Here is a 20,273-nt window from a genome sequence, read left to right on the forward strand (position 1 = left end):
CCCTTCTGCGTAATGAGTGAATTGGGCTGCAGAATGGAACCAGTGCCTTGAGTGGACTTGCATTTAAGAATGCTGTGGTGTTTTAGGCGGTGAACATAATAACTGATCAGTTTCAGATATCATTTCTACATTAACCTCGCGATTCTTAAACGTTTTCAAAACTGGATCCACAAGGTGGACAACTTCATTGGATTTTTTTCAGAAATCGGTAACAGTAACTGCATTTGCAACTTTTCCTCTTGATTAATATCTATGTTCAATTTGATAATTTTACTTTACAAATACAATTAATCAACAGTAAATCCCTTGTGGTCCATACCATGGGGCATTGTATATGTGCACGTGTTTGTTTGTTATATAACCATTTAAGATACAATTTAGGATAAGCAAACTACAGTATATAACATTTTATCAGTTAAAGTAAATTTTCTATGAAAATGTTACATAAATGCTCGATTAAATTTAGAATTATATGCTCACTGAATATCTTGCAATGCTGGGGTAAACAAATTCGTACTCAAATTATAGAAACGCACGTTAATACATTGAATTTGTAAAGTAGAAGGACATATCGTCTTGACTCACGGCGGAGTAAAGTGGGTTTGGGCATCCCAACGTCGTTACGAGGGCTGATGGCCAGTGGTCGATCGAGACAAAACGGGGGTAGCAGTCAAAGGTGGGAACCCCCAAAATGTATGTACGTAGCAGGAACTACATGGATCATTGCATCGTGAGACGTGAGAACTCCGGTCATCCTCACAGCAGCGGCTTTTGGCTCGCCATCGAACAAAGACGGCCACCGCATCGCGCACTTTCAGATGCGCTTCTGCGGCCGTCTGGAATGCTCTTCCGCCCGATATTAGGAAGCCACTGGAGCTATGTTATAGTGTCAGACACTGGAACCTTGGTGAACAGAGAGACCACATCAAAGCTGACGAGGACATCGTCAGGAGACAGTACAATGGCCTTGACCATGGAAACCAATTGGGTTGAGTTAAGTACTGCTGAGGTGGTCTTGCCAGTGAGGGGAAGCAGAATATCCGATAAAAAACAGGCTTGCTTGTAGGTAGGTGAGTTGATCGTGGACACGATGGGCCGTAGTGGGGTACCTTCTTTATGGACCTTGGGAAGACCATAGAATCTGGGAGGTCTTGCAGCCGAGGGTTTTAGGGAGGGACGTTTGATTGGTTCGATTAGGGAAGTCGAACTAATGATCTTCGATTTAAAGCTTTCGTGACTGCAGGGATTCATCTTCTTGGTTTTTTCAGTAAAGTCACGTAGAATGGAAATAATAAAATAATAAAAATAAAACAATAAAATACAATTCTCACGACGTTTCGGCCACAACGCAAGCAGCCGTCCTCAGGTGAAGAACAGGTCTGTCGGAAAGACAGCGTCTGAATGAACACCACCAAGCTTGGCAGCGTATATTTAAGCTGGGTTAGAGGAGGAAGGGCACCTTGACAAAGGAATTTCCATATCAACAGAGGAATTTAGCATATTTATGGAAAATGCAGATATGGGATTAGTCACTACTTGTGGAATGCGTAGGAGGTGGGGGGGGTCTCAAAGCCCGTGCATTATGTAGGATTAGCAGCAACAAAGGGAGGAAGTAGGGTTAGCAGTAATAAAGGGAAGGAATTTTAATAGTAAGGAGCTGCAGCAGCCCAAACCACCACGTAAAAAACTAAAATATAAACTACATCAATATCAATATACTAAATATACTCTCCAATAAGCTGAGCTACTAACAGTAAGTCATACATTACAATTCTATGTCGCAAAAAATATAATATGCCTCCAGCTAAACTTTTTCCTTACATCACACGGATCTACCCCGTACTATATACTGCCATAGACAAACCCAACATTAAATTACATACTGCATTACTATACACCAACCTTAGACTATACATTGTAATATTACACTATGTATTATTCTACCCACCCTACTGTATACCACACTGCTGTATATTCACTATACAATTACGATACTATATATTACCTTATGCATTATATTAAACATTACACTTTTATACTCTTTATTATTATACAAAGACTCCATTCCCTGCAGAGAATACAAAGGATATATAGTCAATACCAGTGAGTGGACTGCGGTCTGAAAGTCTGAAAGTCACCGTAAACGTGAACACAATCAGTTAAGATCCGAAATGGTTTATTACGTCCTTCCAATGATTGCTGAGCCAGAATCCATCTTCTCGGTTCAAATTGTCTCTGTGTTTGTATATGTGGATCGCCTCATGAACGAATCTCTCATGATAGCCAGATGGCTTGCAGAGAACCTCTGTCTTGGACTTCTCCACACAATTTCAACCTGACTTGCTGTTAGTAGCTCAGCTTATTGGAGAGTATATTTAGTATATTGATGATATTGATGTAGTTTATATTTTAGTTTTTTTACGTGGTGGTTTGGGCTGCTGCAGCTCCTTACTATTAAAATTCCTTCCCTTTATTACTGCTAACCCTACTTCTTCCCTTTGTTGCTGCTAATCCTACATAATGCACAGGCATATGACTTTGAGACCCCCCCCACCTCCTACGCATTCCACAAGTAGTGACTAATCCCATATCTGCATTTTCCATAAATATACTAAATTCCTCTGTTGATATGCAAATTCCTTTGTCAAGGCGCCCTACCTCCTCTAACCCAGCTTAAATATACGCTGCCAAGCTTGGTGGTGTTCATTCAGACGCTGTCTTTCCGACAGACCTGTTCTTCACCTGAGGACGGCTGCTTGCGTTGTGGCCGAAACGTCGTGAGAATTGTATTTTATTATGTTTTATTTTTATTACTTTAAGTGATGATCTTGTTGGTTTTTGTCGTTATGCTGTTAGTCGGATCACTTTTAATTTTGAAGTAACTACCATCATTGAGGTCCTGGATTTTGTTGTATGAGTTTTAATCCATGATGACAGTAGCATTGCCCTTGTCGGCCGAGAGGATGACTATATCATCCCTCTTTTTCAAATTTGCGAGTTCAGAGCGTTCATTTTTGCTCATGTTGCTAATGGGTTTCTTAGAATTCTTGAGAATAGTGGCTATTTCAGCTCTCGCAACATCCGCTTGGATGTGATCTATGCCTTTGAGGGCTACATCGACCTGAGAGATCACATCCTCTACTGGTATATGTTTAGGGGTGACAGCAAAATTCAGCCCTTTAGCCAGTACCGTTTTCAGATTGTCCAAAATCGGGATGTTACTCTGATTAATAACGATCTTGTTAACATCCAGCTTTGTGATGTGTGGTTCTGGCTTCTTCTTTGATAGGAGGTTGAATTTAGCGATCAGGTTAGCTTTACATTTGGTTGACAGTGATTCAGCAGAGGCAGCTGTCATGTTGTCAACGCGGTTCCAATCGGAAGGGGACATTTTTTGTATTAACATTAAATATGATTGTAAGAGAGTCTTGTCTAAACTATCGAGTTCAAATCGGAGTAATTTTATTCTCTGAGATTCGTGATAGGCTAGCTTTAAACAAAATCCGTTTAGAGTTCGGTGAAGACACAGCAGCAGATGTGGGTATGAAAGTGATGGGTATTACCTTGTTATCGCGGCATCTCTTGAAGGTTATGGATCCTTGCAGTCACGAACACTTCAAATCTAGAACTATAAGGGCTGTTGCCGTTTATTAAAACACTTTCTCACTCGACATCCTACACTCACACCCGTGTAGGTGCACTCTATCTCCGTCCTTCACATGGACACTGAATAACAATTTGGACCCTACCCCGGCTATCCCTTTGGCTCTCTCGTCTGCCCAGAGCGGGGGATCAGCCAACACCACTCCACGACGAGGAGAGAGACCCCCCTCCAACCGGTCCTTACCTTGGCCCCCAACAACGACCCCGCCTCCGTCACGGGGTCCCCCTTAAGAACGCTTTGGGCGGCTCCTCCCCCCAGCAAGGCCCCGCCCACTTTCCCGAAAGTGCTTTCAGAAAGCCCCTTACGTAACCCGTGACGTTACATCTTTCATGGCCCCGTATGACTCTCAACCCACTCGCACCTCCTTCCGCTCGCCCCCTCATTAGTTACAATACGCCTCTACACATGTACATTACTGTATGTTAAACATACAGGTGGCAACGTGGGGAGGCCTTCAGAAGTGGACAGGGCACGGCTGACTATGCATGATATGCAATATCACATTGTATTGTTGTAAGTGGAGTGATTTCTCCAGCAGGAATTGGAAGGTGAGTGAACGATGTATAAACATTGGTGTGAAAGATATCCCATTCAAAGTTTAAACCCAGAAAAACATATCCCGTGTTCAGATTCCCCCATATAAGAACCCTCCTAAGAGGACACATCGCTTGTGTGAATATGTATGTAAAATGTGTGGATTGTACTTGTATAATGTCGTGCAAAACTACGAATACATGGTCCTTCCCCCACACCTCCGATTAGCTAGGTGGCTACGTACGGTGCGAAATAAGTTCAACGTACGTGTACTCTAACGTAAATAGGCGTTGTTAGATATCTGCTTTGACCTTGTTATCTACTTTGACCTTTGCTTTTAGTCAACTGGTCTTAATTACAAACTAAACTCAACACATTCGTCGATAACATTGCCCTGAAGGAAAATACATAAAACGGGTGACGTTTCAGACAATGACCCTTCTTCTGAGCACAGAGTTTAATGCGATAAAAAAACATGCCTGTCAAATTATGATAATACAATTTATGTTCTAATTAGATTGCCCAGGGGTGCATTTCTTTCACGATATTTCCAAAATAAAAAAAGAATTCTTGTATTTTGTTATACTTGTACATCTATTATTGTATGAGTACCACTCCGCTGATGCGGTGGTCTGGCTAAACCACCTGGATGTCAAATCGTAGCTGTCGCTTTGCATCTCTACATCAGAGACAGTGCGGATTATCTTCGTAGCAAGAGTAGCTACATTTGCTGCGGGCCCCGCACTTTCAAGGGCCCCGCGCTAAATGCTTCTAAGCTATCAGTGATTCTGCACTTGCTCTATTACTATAGTACTATACCGCCTTCAACTTTTATGAACGATTGGGTGTTTAAGGTTAGCGAATGGTCGTATTATCTGGCTGTTTAGCAAATGAAAAAATACAATTACTTTACTATGCAAGTTCAAGATTTGTGTTTTAATATGTATGTGTTTTTATATTTAGGGCCCCTTTTAACATATGCGACAGGCCCCGCACTAGCTTCATCCGACACAGACATCAGCCGTACAAAACAAGATTATATAAAAGTGCTTGACATTCAGGAACACGGTTACGATGTTATGTAAAGCGCCGAGATGCCCCGTGCTTATGATGTGAAGTGCACTGTATAAATATTGATTAGCTATAGCACGTGGAAGTTGTGTGAATACAGCCACGGGGGGGTTGGTGGGGTGGAGTAAATTGGGGGGTGTTGGTGGGGTGGGTGGCTTATTCCATACCCCAACGACACCAGCCATCGACGCTGAACTTACCACTAAGGGGCCGTCCATAAATGACGTCACGCGATTTTGGACGATTTTTGACCGCCCCCCTCGTCACACGGCGTCACAAACAGTCAGACCCCCCCCTCAAATATGACGTCACAAAGCTCTGCCCCCCCCCCCCCAAATAAAACATGCTTCAAATCGCTTTAAACTATTGTCATTGTAGTGCGTATTTAATGTGGCGCTGCACTCTGATGTTGTAGAAGAAAACATTCATAAAAAAGTATATTTAATAAAATAGAACGTGTTGTCTATATTGATTTAAAGTTGCGCATTTTGATGTGACGTCACATTTCTCAAACCCCCCCTCCCCCTCGTCACACATCGTCACAAATGTCTGACCCCCCCCCCCCCCCTAGGTGCGTGACGTCATTTATGGACGGCCCCTAAACCAAACTATTTTAAAATCTTACTGAGCTGTCATTAGCTGCCGAATTAATCTTCGTTTGTACAAAACGTGGAGGGGCCATCAGCGGAAGAACCCTTCGGGGAGAGAGATCCACGCGACCAAAGGCAAAGATCCCCCGTGTAGCCTTAACAGACTGTCGGGGCAAGTGCTGTTAGCGAGCAGCACCGATGAAGGCCGGGCACGTGGCACACGAGGGGGTGGCGTGGTCAGCAACCACGCCCGGCCGTCTTTGTCTCCCTAGTGGCGATGTTTTTAAGCACCGCACCAGCTACTCATTTGAGGCCGAGTCGACCTAGGGGAGAGACCCCTGGCACCGGTAGCAGCAGAGAGAACGAACGCGCCCACTCCACAATAGGTGAGCAACAGGCACCGCCAGGGACCCGGGACCGAAACGTCGTCCTCAGAGACGCTGCCGCGGCGTTAAAATCGATTAAGCACAGGAGACGAGGGGGTGGGGGTAGAAGGGCGGGTGAGTGGGGTGTTAGTGGGGGGGCGGTGTTAGTGGGGGGGTGAGTGGGGGGTGAGTGGGGTGGGGGGTGAGTGGGGGGGGGTGGGGGGAGGAGTGATGTGGGGGGGGGGTAGTGGTGAGTGGGGGAGGAGTGATGTGGGAGGGAGTAGGGGGGCGGTGGTGAGTGGGGGGTGAGTGGGGGGGTCGTGAGTGGGGGGGGGGTAGGGGGGTGGTAGTGTGTGGGGGGGGGGGAGTGGGGGGGGTAGGGGGGCGGTCGTGAGTGGGGGGTGAGTGGGGGGTCAGTGGGGGGTCGTGAGTGGGGGGGGGGGGGGAGTAGGGGGCCGGTGGTGAGTGGGGGGTGAGTGGGGGGTTGTGAGTGGGGGGGGGGGGGTAGGGGGGTGGTAGTGAGTGGGGGGGGAGTGGGGGGGTAGGGGGGCGGTCGTGAGTGGGGGGTGAGTGGGGGGTCGTGAGTGGGGGGGGAGTAGGGGGGCGGTCGTGAGTGGGGGGTGAGTGGGGGGTCGTGAGTGGGGGGGGGGGAAGTAGGGGGGCGGTCGTGAGTGGGGGGTCGTGAGTGGGGGGGGGTAGGGGGGGCGGTGGTGAGTGGGGTTATTGGGGGGCTGAGTGGGGGGGGCTGAGGGGGAGGGATCTCAGCCCCCCCGGGGAGAGTGAAGCGACTTAGACTGGGGGGGATCACTTCTGCTGCTGCTGACCTTGAGAGGCAGCTGAGCCATTGCGCATTCACCGCCAGAGACAGAGAGACGGCTGCCTCGTCCCTCTCCTCCTCACCCTCCTCAAAGAAGACAGCAGCGACGACGGACAAACAAACACCACCACCATTATTTTCCATCTGCAACGGCACCACCACCACTGCACCACCATTATCATCGTCATCACCGAATCCTCAACAACACCGCATTCATCATCTCCAACAAAAACATCGTCAACAAACAACTCCCGCTGCAACGACCATCATCATATTCAACATCACCACCATTGGCTTCAACAATAACATCACCACCACCATTGGCATCAACAATAACATCACCACCATCATCATCATCTACTACGACAACAGCAACAAGCCGTGCGACGCGACTGCGCGAGGTATAACATCGAATCTGCGACACCAGTAATGTATATAAACCTGCTGCGTGTTTTTTTTTAAATAATAAGAATATGAATCTGCGATATGCGAGGTTGCATGGACCGTATATGCTGCAGTGTAGACTGTATTGTTGACTGTATATCCTTACTCTGTGTATATACTGCGGAGCCATGCTGCTTGCCGATGGTGTTGATTTGGGACTAAATTTGGCCGTGATGGTGCCGTGTGCGGACAGTGGTGGTGGTGATGGTGGTGCACGTGGTGATGATGGTGCAGGTGATGATGGTGCAGGTGGTGGTAATGATGGTGCAGGTGGGGGTGATGGTGCACGTGGGGGTGATGATGGTGCAGGTGGTGGTGATGGTGCACGTGGGGGTGATGATGGTGCAGGTGATGGTGATGGTGCAGGTGATGGTAATGATGGTGCAGGTGATGGTAATGATGGTGCAGGTGGGGGTGATGGTGCAGGTGGGGGTGATTGTGCAGGTGGTGGTAATGATGGTGCAGGTGATGGTGCAGGTGGTGGTGATGGTGCACGTGGGGGTGATGGCGCAGGTGGTGGTAATGATGGTGCAGGTGATGGTGCAGGTGATGTTGCAGGTGGTGGTGATGGTGCACGTGGGGGTGATGATGGTGCAGGTGGTGGTGATGGTGCAGGTGGTGATGGTGCAGGTGGTGGTGATGGTGCAGGTGATGGTGCAGGTGGTGATGATGGTGCAGGTGGTGATGATGGTGCAGGTGGTGGTAATGATGGTGCAGGTGGGGGTGATGGTGCAGGTGGTGATGATGGTGCAGGTGGTGATGGTGCAGGTGGTGGTGATGGTGCAGGTGGTGATGATGATGGTGCAGGTGGTGATGGTGCAGGTGGTGATGATGATGGTGCAGGTGGTGATGGTGCAGGTGGTGATGATGATGGTGCAGGTGGTGATGATGATGGTGCAGGTGGTGATGGTGCAGGTGGTGATGATGATGGTGCAGGTGCTGATGGTGCAGGTGGTGATGCACGTGATGATGGTGCAGGTGGTGGTAATGATGGTGCAGGTGGTGGTAATGATGGTGCAGATGGTGGTGCACGTGGTGATGATGGTGCACGTGGTGATGGTGCAGGTGGGGGTGATGATGGTGCAGCAGGTGATGATGGTGCAGGTGGTGATGATGATGGTGCAGGTGATGATGGTGCACGTGGTGGTGATGGTGCAGGTGGTGATGGTGGAAGTGATGATGGTACAGGGTGTAAGGCGACTCGGGTCGCATAATGCTTGTGTCAAGTGCAGTGCGTCGCATGTTATTGCGATTGTGGTGAAACGCACCCAGCCTCGCCTCTAGGGCACGGGACCGCCAAAGAGATGGAGCGTTGAAATCCGCTCGTGTGTAGTCGGCGGATTAATTATGTCCTTGTAGAATCGTTAGGGATGCGACTGTCCAGCAGTCGACATTATGATAATGGAGGGTAATGTTAGCTGCGTTTTCAAAACCGCATGTTTTTGCTCGTCTGCTGCATGCCCGGCGGTACAACGTAGGGACATTGTTTTTCCTTTATTCATCCAATACAGTCTTCACCGAGGCTCATTTACAGGAAGGTCCCCCCTCCACCCTTGTTATGAATGACCAATGCTTTGCAACAGCGTTACATATCTGGTATAATCAGTAAGTCGTGTTTGTGTATGTACAGTACAATATACTGCCCTGTGTATTATACACAACGTTTTGTCATCTGCGTATTTTGCATTGAGTGTTCGCGTATGCATTGCAATAAGACCTTTACAATTTCTGATAATTGTATCATTGATAATGTCATTTTAATGTATGTTGCAGGCTTAGCCACATGTCATGATAATTACTAAATGCCATAACAATGCAGTTAATAGCATCATGATAATAACGGAGTGGTTACATCTCGTGCATTGGAGACTGTATCCGTGTTTTCCAACAGCTGTCTGGATCGTCACCAGCAATATTGTTCATTATATTAAGAGAAAAATGTGTGAATAAGCGTTGATAATGTGTCGCATGTAACCTATAAATTGGTCAACGTGGATCGATTTGTTATTAATTGGTTCACTTTGGTTTATCTGCCCATATTAATTGTTCGGCGGTTATTGGTCCATATTAATTGGCGCAAAGGAACTGACCCGCAGTGTGGGATGATTGATGGCAGTCGTTCGTTCAGGCACCGAGTTATTGTTGGTTTGATCGTGTTTGGCCAAGGGACCTGAACTGGGAACTCCCCCAATTTAATTGCGAATACGCTGATCTCTCAAATGTCACATGCATGGCAATCGCAAGTGTGTGTGTATATTCTACATCGTAAAAAAATCAGCCTTACCAACAATCTCGCACCTCCATCGGTTATGAACCACAACAATGGCTCTTACCCCTATCCAATCCCTGCAGTCTCCTGCCACCACTAGTTAATCTCATGCCACTTTCATCCATTGCACACCTCCAACATAAGAGATATGCTACAATGTATGACTTGTTTTTGTGTTGGTTTGTAATTGATCATCAGGCATGAGACACCCAACACGTTGGGCCATGATGTGGTCAGTTAGATGGCAGTACAATAAGTAGGTGGAATTTTAAACCGTATATCTGAATCTATTCAGCATTAACCCCATATTTGCATAGTTGGTTTTCTATGGGTACTCAGGGTTCTTCTCGCGTGTAAAAATACTTTGTATGGAATTGGTCAAACATCCCAATACAGGGGCCCAACAGCCTTTGCTGGATAAATAACATTATTATCATTTATAGCAGTAATTTGGCCTGTGTATAATACATATATGTATTGTATTAACGGTGCTGTTTGTACATCCCTATGTCTCCAGGTCACAACGTGATAAGGATCGTGTCATCAAGGGTTCCACCACACCTGAAACTACATCAGCTGACAGCGTGAATGGGAGGGCCGTAGCCAGGAGACGCACCTGAGCGCCACTCACGCGAGCGCCACTCACCTGTCCGTCCTCGCCTGTGCCACGCGCTGCCCATGGAGAGACGATTTAAATTATTCAGACAGCGTTGCGCGCAGCCCTTGAAGCGTTGCACTCTGCGAACGGTCGGCAATCGCAGAGCCACGAAAAGGCCAATGTTAAACATGTAAGCATCCGAAAGTTGTTTGCAAAGGTAGGCAATCAAAATGTAGACTTTATGTCAGTAGGAATTCCAGAGGAAGGTGAATTTAGGCAAAACTTATCAAATTCTAAATCTGCTGGTCTCATCAATATGCCAAGAAAGTGCACCATTATTGCATTGGCCGCAATGTAATTTCTGCATTGCGTTTTATAACCTCATAACGTTCGGGCTGTTGCGTGCCATTGACACTCCGAGCCCGAAGTGCGCTAGCATAAAACACACGGACGAGGGGCGGGAATTTCTCGGAAGGCTGCAGGCCACTGCAGCACCATGTTTTGCTGCAACCCGTGCTCCGCCACCGCCAACACAGTGGGGCCGGTGAGCGTTGCGCCGGGCTGCGGCGAATTCGAGCTGGTGGAGGTGCGGCCCGGCCGGGTGCTGCGAGTCCGCCACGCCGTGCCCGAGCGCCCGCCGGGATCCGAGACGTGCGAGGACCCAGCCGACCGTGAGCACTGCACGCTGCGCTGCCGCCGCCGCATCTGCGTCTACAAGAACGGGCAGATGTACATCGAGAACTCCGACGACGGCGAAGGAGAGGAGGTGGTGAGCAGCGGCGGCGGCTCTGGGAGCGGCGAGCCCTTGAGCGCCAAGGTGGGCGAACCGGGGCCTCCGGTGGCGACTGGCAATTCCGGCGGCGCCGAGAACCGATCTCCATTGCCAAGCCACAGCAGAAACAACAGCAACACCAGGCCCTCGGAATTTGGCCACGGCAAAGGGGCCTGCAGCATGCAGTCATCGGCAGCCAGCTTAGGCGGGGACCCCAGTAGCACCCAGCCTCCAACACCCGGCATCCCGGTTACCAACACCCAGCCACGACGGCCCCGGCGCAGGTGAGTCAATGAGTTGGTCAGTCCATACCTGGCTGGTCATATGGGCACCATGACACAGTCTGCAATCATTTTCATCCAGGTGCCAATGTTGTTAGTGACGGTTAAAACAACCAACATTTCCAATTTTTTATGCTTTTCTCCTAAGGTTGAAAGCATTATGCATGACCGCCATCCGCTCGTGACAGCGGGGGACTCTGGAAGATGATTTACTGTGAACCAACCTGCGGCATAGAATTGTGTCGCTATATTAGAGCCTTATTCTATTGAAAACTGGCCAAGTTGTTTAAAGGGTTATCTAAAACTTGGAGACACAATGCAAAGCAAAAGGACTATTTGCAAACATACAAACGCATTTTGCCCTGACAGCAGTTACCCAACGACTTCCATACTGCAAATTAAATTACTGCCAAAGACAAGCGCACATTCGATAGCATTACTAAATCCACGTGAATTGATTAACTGTCTTTACACCGTTCTAGTGAAGCCTTGAACGAAATCCAAATGTCACATCGCAACCTCAATCTTTTTTCCGTGGAATTTCTTCCCCCGGTTCCGGCACAGGAGGAGGAAGCCCAAGAAGACGGTGCTGGTGGAGTGCGAGCGCGTCATCACGAGCTGCCGCGGCACCGACTCGGACGTGGTGCTCTTCTTCTTCCACGGTGTGGGCGGCTCGCTGGAGGTGTGGCGTGAGCAGCTGCGGGCGCTGTCGGCGCTGGGTTACGAGTGTGTGGCCCCCGACCTCCTGGGCCACGGTGGCAGCTCGGCACCCGATGCCGCCGCCGCGTATACGTTCGCCGCGCTCGCCGAGGACATGCGCTTCATCTTCCGCCGCTACGCCAAGCGGCGCAACGTCCTCGTGGGCCACTCGTATGGGTGAGAGACCCCGAACCTGGCATGTCGGCCAGCTAACCAGGTCATAAGATATAGGCCAAGCCATAACCATCACCTGAGTCATTAGCTAACCAGATAGGAACGAGTATTGTATATATTGGTATATTGTATATACCAATAACTTAAAGGAGTGAACTTGTAATCATGCACTGAATATTGAATGCAGTACAAACGATTGTGTACACACGTACAGGGACTCCTCTACTTACGAACATTCTACTTACGAACTTTCAGAGATACGAACAAACCTGTCCGTATGTTCAGTTGCCTGTTCGGACTGAGAGTCGTAAGTTCAACCACCGCGCAATAGATTGCGGTGGTGGCATCCACATCTGCAGAACATAAGGAACCAGTGGCATCTATATTGACAGGAGATTATACAACTTTTAAAGCAATTCCCCGTGTTTAATATACATGTGGTTCACCATGTTTGGAATCGAGAGTAGAAAAGTTGGACTTACGAACAAATCGACTCACGAACAGACCTCCGGAACCTAACTCGTTCATAATTAGAGGATTCACTGTAAGTTTAATTTATTTCACACCGTACGTAGCCAAACGTGCTAATCAGAGGTGCGGGGGAAGGACAGTTAAAATGAAATTAGTTTAAAATCTAGATTTAAAAGTGCATAGTCTAGTGGTATTGGCCCTAACCCTAATCTAGCTAGCCAACCCTGGCGGTGATGTTTCTGTCCCTGAGTATCTTGGCTAACACAATGACCTCCAGTGAAGGTCACCACCACTTGCCAAATCCTCTCCTTAGATTTTCTGCCTAATTAGCCAAGCGAGCACCACGCTTCTACTGTCTTGTTCATTTAATCGATCCGGAAGACCTTCACTTGTCCGGACACTGAAGGTATGTTGTTGTTGCTTGGGTAGGTTTTATTTCAGTTGGAAATTATATTGGTGTTCAGGCTTTTGATTGCGATAAAATAACCTTATTAGAACATACCTGACCAAATAAATGAAGATTATAGTTAGTCCTCACGCAGTTCTGTCCTTTTAGACAGACAAAATTAAAGTGCACGGGAGCGGGAAGGCAGCCTTTGTGTCTGCTTTATACCACAGTGTTGTTTAGGGTTTTTTTCTTTTCTCCCCACTCCACAATATTGGACAAGCCGAGTGGGTCGGGCTTGTCCAATACGGTTAACCGCTTTATTGACACCCGATGTTCCGTGACATGCGCATGCAGGCTTCTGCTACAGGTCATGTAAAATGCAAGCCTTTTATTCGCTTTGCTTAACAATGTTGAGAGAGAGAAAAAAAAACATGTGCATTTGATCTTAATGGAGAGCTCTGATTTTGTGACTGTAGCCAAAGATGCAATTTCACAGATAATATGGATACATGACCACATCAGAAACGGCTGTTGCAGTCTAGAAGTAACAGGAATGTCCTACCTTCTGTTGGATTTAGCATAAAATTGGCATTAAAAAGAAACGTGGAATATTGAGTTCTAAAAAAACTGTGTACTCTGAAGATTCAGCTCCCATAACAATCGCCTAAAACGAATTTTAATATGATAGGTTCAAAAACAAAAGAATAAAGGTTTTCCTTCCAATATTCTGGGTTCTAAAACCAAAAAAAGAATATTTGTTTTTGTCAATCCACTTTCATATAAAGGTCTCCACACGCGATGCGGGTCGTGGGGGTTATTTGACCATACTTCACCACGCTGGTCGTTATGGGTTTGTGAACACAGGAAGCATACACAGGAGTGTAGAAGTACAGTGTAATAACGTTGTTTTTTTTATCCATATTTACCACAACCACTCTGTACTATTTATGTACAGTATTAAAATCTGTTTCATTTATTTGTTTGTTGTTTAATTTAAAACCAAAAGCTGGACGAGGCCATGAGGCCATGGTGGAGAGACGGCACCTGAATGTCACGCTAAGGCCAGCAATTAATTCCTGTCGCCATTGCTGTTGTTGTTGTCGTTCCACTGCCAGCGTGTCGTTCTGCACCTTCCTGGCTCACGAGTACCCGGAGCAGGTGTGCAAAGTGGTGCTGATAAACGGCGGTGGCCCGACGCCCTTGGAGCCCAGCGTGTGCTCCGTGTTCAACCTGCCCTCCTGCGTGCTGCACTGCATCTCGCCCTGCCTGGCGTGGGCCTTCCTCAAGTGAGCGCCGTCCTTGGCTTTGGATGCCGCTTCACCTTGTTATTGTGGAGACCCACGAGGTTGCTTCATCCCGGTCTCAATTCTTACAATTCGTGGTCATGATTCCATTCAGGAATAGTTTTTTTCCAGATATTTCTGCGATTGTAGTGGCCTCAAGTGGCATCAGAGGTCATGCTAAACCATTACATACATTGGAATATAATCGATTGTTTACACACATACATTCCAGTGCACGTATCACAAGCATGTGAATGGAATGTAGTTGATTTTAATCGATGCACCGCTTTTCGACGCATTATTTTTGTTTTTTTTAAACGTTTGCGCAGGGCCGGGTTTGCACGTCAGGGCACCAAGGAGAAGCAACTGCTGCGGGATGGAAACGCGTTCAGCGTGCCGCCCTTGGTGCTGCGCGCCACCATGAGCGGGCAGTACTGGCCTGAGGGCGACGAGCTGTACCATGCGGCACTCACCGTGCCCACGCTCATCGTGCACGGCTTGCATGACCGCTTCGTACCAATCGAAGAGGACCAGCGCATGGCCGAGGTAAGTGGTGTGTGTGGGCCCAAGCAGGGCACACGCACGGAGCAAGCGGACCACTCGGTCGGAAATCGAGTCATCGGTGCACAAACGTGGACCTATGAGTGACCATAATGTTAGCACACCGGTGGGAAGAAGAGACTCACGGGTGGCATAAAAGCATTATGGGTAGGTGAAAAGTGAGGACACAGATGGACAGGAAGCGGAGGCGTAGAAAAGGCTGGGACGTCTGGCTGCAAAGAAGGCAAAGATTTAATTACTTGCACCTGGGCCCATGCCAACCATGTCTTGCTACTAGCGGGAAGAGAATCGTGGGTGGGAAGAAAAAGTTATGGAGACATGGGTCGCTAGAAAGAGAGCTTCCTTGGTGGTCAGAAAAGTAACCATGGGTGAGTATAATGAGAGTCATGGAGCCATAGGCAGGGTTACCAGAACAGTCTTTCAAGTGGCCTGTGTACCTTATATTTCCAGATTCTCACACGATAGTCTTTATTTTTTTTAATTCTAAATAATGAAACAAACATCTTTTTAAGCAGGCAAGAGCCTGATGGGATTAAATGTATATCCTTTAATAGAGATGGCAGATAGCAAACATGTTAGTGAGATTAGAAAGGCATTATTCAAAGTAGGCATCATATTCAGGTATGTTACCATGGAAAAGGGTATAGTTCAAAAGCGCTCACATTTACAGTGCTCAATTGGTGAATCCAACAGCTGCCACTTAAACACTGAATGGAGAGGAATAGTTTTTAAATGTTAACAGCAATGCAATGCTGTTCCATGCACGAGGAGAATCATGTCCCGAGCTCACACTCTCTCTCTTTGCTCATATCCAGATCCTGCTGATTGCCTTTCTCAAGGCAGTGGAGGACGGGAGTCACATGGTCATGTTGGAATGTCCCGAGGCGGTCAACACACTCCTGCAGGACTTCTTGCTCTGGGAGTACCGCCCGCCGCCCAGCAGCCAACCCGACGCAACCGCCACAACTCCACGGCAGGAGGACGCCTGCGAACAGCTCGGGACGACCGCGCCCAACCACGAGGCGCCCAGCGTCGGTGCAAACGTGGAGCATCTCTCCGTGCCAACGGGCGCCATTGGCGGAAACCCGGAGTGCGTGCGCGAAGGCGCTGTGAATGGCGAACTCGTAATGTGCAAAGCGGACGATCGTGATCGCGCCAAAGCCAGAGGTCAGGTCTCTCCCAGGGTAGAAAAACTAGCACGCAAGGAAAAGGTGGTGAACCGTGAGGGTGTGAAGTGAGACGGTCAATGCCAGCGATGGTCATCCTTGTTTGTTATGGAGGTGCGAGCACTGTCGATTGACACAGTCCCGTGTATTATAAGCGGCGGAAGTGTCGTATGTACCGGCGAGGCTTGAGTAAGGAGATTCGTTGTAAGTGCTAAGCCTGAACAGATTGGTGGCCGGTAATGCTATTAACACTGGATATGTGTAAGTGTGACCTTGCACAGACACTAGAATGTGTGCGTTTGGAGTACATTACTCTATAAGGGTCAGTGGAGTTCCACGTTCTCGAAAGAACCTGGAGACCTGAGGTTGCAGGATTGAAAACATCCCAGCAGACCTCCTGGGAAGGTGACGTGTTCATCGTAAGCCACCGCATTAGTCCTTGCAGCATTTTCGGGCGCAAATGTCATTGATGTGCTAACAGATGTCATCTGATGATATAATGTGTAACTCATTGTTTGAGTATTAGTTACGGCTAAAGAAAATAATCACAACGTATTGAAAATGTGGCACAGGATAATAAGTCATGTTTTAAACTATATACTGAAGTAGTTAATCACATAGTAGTTTAATACGAGAGAGGCGCGGTATCTCCACCAGGGAGAGTGCGTGGGTGTGGTGTTAGCAGAGAGTGAAGTTTGAAGACACGGGAGGATCTTGTACTGAGACAGCATCTTTACCTTGGAGGACTGGAGTTGTCTCTTAAAATGTAAAACCACCACCTGGCATAATCCAGCTATGAAGGAGGCTCTTCTCTTTCACTTGCCTGGTGCAGTTGGTGGGAGTTTGTTTCCAGGGTCCGTGCAATTTGAGTGCTATCTAGGATGCCTTATTGGATTATATATAAAGATTGTTCTCTACCAGCTGGGAAGCCTGAGACAATGCATGCATTACCCTGTCCTAGTTTAGGCAAGATGCTCTTAGCAGCATTGCCTCCCGCTAACACTTGAGTGTGTATATTTAGCTCTGTTCCCTCCAGGAGAGTGGGATGATTCATGCGATCATATGCTAATCGGATGTTAAACCCTACGCCCGTGACATCTGACTCTATTTCACATCGGATCGAATATTTTTTTCGCTAACTCTGACCCGTGGCGTATGCCACAGGTGTGCCGAAACCTTTACCGTGTCACGTATACACCTGCATGGACACAGCTTAAATTCGTAGGTCTGCGATAACATGTACAGACTCTGAATTTTCTTTTTCATCATTAGCATTGTTTTTTTAAATAACAAAATCATCTTTCATGCTTGTGAAATTCAGCCCTCATTTTTTAATACTAAATAATATTACCAAAAATATGGTGCAGTACTGTGTTTATATTAAAGGTTTAATTGGACATTGCTTACAGTATTCATATATTTGTATAAAAAAAAAACATTGCAAGTGTTTGAATGTGTTTTAATATTTGACCCATTTTCTGCGTAGACCATGTGGTTATATTTGGGCAACGTTTTATACTGATAATTCAAATTATATTCGGGTATTGTGTACGTACTTGCATACATACGACATTGTACTTTCAACATTCTGACAGTTCTGCTTACATTTTCATCAGCAAATGCAAATTCACACCTTAGATTACTGTCTATACTGTAGTATTTAATGCACTTTACTGATGCTACAGATGTCATGCCAATATAGTATAACATTGGTGTCAAGCGCTTTAACATAATAAAATGTTTACATGCACATGAACCATTGGCATTGCCATTGAACATTTTAGAGCTTGTGCATAAGACAATTGGGAGTTTTAAAGACGATATTGCTCTTTGCCATAACTGCCAAGTATTTACAAAAATATATACTGTACTTATGATCAATGCAATTACGTTGCCATGCAGCCAGAACGACAGTATTTTTGTTAAAAAAGCACCTGCTGCAAAGCAGACTCGCTGTACTGATGTTTTTTTTTAATGTGAGTATATGGGGGTTGTTTGTTAATAGAAATGATATTGGAGCAACTGCTGCAATAGGTCGAAATGGATGAGTGAAATTAACCTTCATTGTCTGAAATATGCCTTGGGCTAATGTCGGAGATCAATGTGGATACGTTTCCTTCCTCCATTGGTCATTCTGATCAATTCATAGTTGTAGATTACATGCAGATATAACGTTCAAGGCTCTGGACTGTCTTTGGAACGTGCGACTGTACACTTTGTTGTACATTTAATTAAGACATTGCAAACTTGTTTAATTCCTCTCGCATCAATCAACAGTGGAGATAATTTTAACAACAGACATGATGTATAATTGCAGTTTTGTGAATTAACGCTGGTGTAGACGAAACACTGACACGTGATCATTATTTACGCTGGAGGTGTTGAACAATGTCTTCAAAATACGTTGAGCGAAAATAAAGGTGTTGAGTGTTGGTTTCTCCCATGTGTGTCCTTTGGGCCACGAGTGGGAAATCACCTGGCCCATCCCTGATGTCTGTTCCATCAACATTTTCAGCTCATTTAAGGCATTGATTACTTGATTGGAGGATGACGAGAGTAGGCCAATAATACAGCACTCGGCTTTTTAATACAATCTCAGTATGGGTGGTGGTAAAGTGCCTTTTATTTTATGTTAATAAATAACGCTTAATAATTTTGCCATTTATTTTAATACCAACAAATGTACATTTTTTTTTGAAATTATTATTTCATGCGGCAAGGGGAAATTAGCAAAGTTATATGTTTATCGAGTTAATTTACCCATTCCGTAGCCTCAAGAGTAGTGTTCTTCATTCCAAGGCCCGTGGGCCACTGGTGACCCCTGGTGGCCTTTAGTGCAGTTCCTGACGTGCGAGCCCCGACAGTACACAAATGTGAAAACCCAATAGTTTAAAATGTGTGGCGGTCCCCCCCCCCTCCCCGACAATTAGTGAACACTGATCTAGAGGCGTTTCTCAACATTTTTTGGCCCGCAGACAAGCCAGCCCCCCAACCCTGGTGGCAAAACACATTCGCTTCTCTCTAAATAACCAGTAACACAATTGTTAATATTACTGGAACATAACATTTTTTTAATGCAGCTTTAAGGTTTATTTTGTTAGGTGGGGGCGTTTAATCGGGGTAGTTTACCTAACTTCATTTTTAATTTAAATTAAAGTAAAATATGAATGTCCGGTCAAACTATTAAGTTTGCAGCAGTCACCGTGGAAGTCCTTTTGAGCAGCGGTCCCCAACCTTTTTGGCACCAGGGACCAGTTTCGTGGAAGACAATTTTTTCACGGACCGGAGGCGGGGGGTTCATCATTGGGTCTTTCCCCCTTTTCAAAAAAGCTCTCTCCAGCGACGTTTGTTTTTTACTCATTTTGGCTAGGGGTTAGCAGCTTGTGGGCTTACCAACACTGTGACACTGAGACCAGTGCGCAGTGCGGGAAAGAGGCGCGGACGGAAGTGGTGAATAATAACACAATGGGGTCGGGTTCCACGCGCGGACTCACCGCTCTCACCTCCTGCTGCTGTGCGGCCCGGGTCCTAACAGGCCACGGACCGGTACCGGTCGGGGGTTGGGGGCCCCTGATGTAGAGGACCGTCGCCTCCAACTGGTGATGCGGGGGACTGCACATTGATAACCTCTGGGCTCGAGGTTTCGTGGAGGTTGTGATGTTGCCCGTAAATCGGCGGGGTAGGGGGGCAGTGTTGGATCACGTTATCCACGGTCTGGCTCTCACATTGCGGACTGCTCTTCATTTAAAAAAAAACGAAACGATTTTTATTTTATTTTACCAGGTAAGACTTACTGAGCTATATTGCTCTTTTTCTGAAGCGACCTGGCCATAAATGATGGCTCAACGAAGTGGCTTATGTGAACATTTATAGTAGCCAAATACTTACAGAATATAAGTTTTTTTTGGGTTACATCGCGTAAATATATTTACGAGGGCCGCCGCATTTGAAATATATCTAACCCAAAAAACAATATTGGTCGTGAAAGCCTACGTGTTAAAACTAGCCAAATACTCCAAAAACATGTTCTAAATGTGAAGGGAAAAACCGGAGGACCCGGAGAAAAATCCACGCGACCATGGGTCGGGATCGAACCCACGTCCTCCTGCATACCAGCCAAGGAATT

The 20,273-nt window shown here is 46.8% G+C and overlaps 1 protein-coding gene across 1 annotated transcript; it reads left to right on the forward strand.

The window, feature by feature from the left end:
• Positions 1 to 7,091: 7,091 nt before the first annotated feature.
• ABHD8 (abhydrolase domain containing 8) lies at positions 7,092 to 18,579 on the forward strand. Its single transcript, XM_078600319.1, has 6 exons — positions 7,092 to 7,442; positions 10,272 to 11,408; positions 11,946 to 12,281; positions 14,253 to 14,423; positions 14,750 to 14,966; positions 15,797 to 18,579. Exons 2-6 carry the CDS (start codon positions 10,849 to 10,851, stop codon positions 16,217 to 16,219), a joined length of 1,707 nt encoding a protein of 568 aa, XP_078456445.1. The 5' UTR covers positions 7,092 to 7,442; positions 10,272 to 10,848; the 3' UTR covers positions 16,220 to 18,579.
• The last annotated feature ends 1,694 nt before the right edge of the window (positions 18,580 to 20,273 follow it).

This window comes from Lampetra planeri, chromosome 13, assembly GCF_965212315.1.
Source record: "Lampetra planeri chromosome 13, kcLamPlan1.2.h2, whole genome shotgun sequence".
In the NCBI taxonomy this organism is placed as follows: Eukaryota; Metazoa; Chordata; class Hyperoartia; order Petromyzontiformes; family Petromyzontidae; genus Lampetra; species Lampetra planeri.

Excerpts from the sequence above, each read along its gene's own strand:
- ABHD8 (XM_078600319.1), top strand. The coding sequence starts at position 10,849 with ATGTTTTGCTGCAACCCGTGCTCCGCCACCGCCAACACAGTGGGGCCG. Across the intron at positions 11,409-11,945 it reads CCACGACGGCCCCGGCGCAG|TTTCTTCCCCCGGTTCCGGC; the intron begins GTGAGTCAATGA and ends TTTTCCGTGGAA. Across the intron at positions 12,282-14,252 it reads CTCGTGGGCCACTCGTATGG|CGTGTCGTTCTGCACCTTCC; the intron begins GTGAGAGACCCC and ends TTCCACTGCCAG.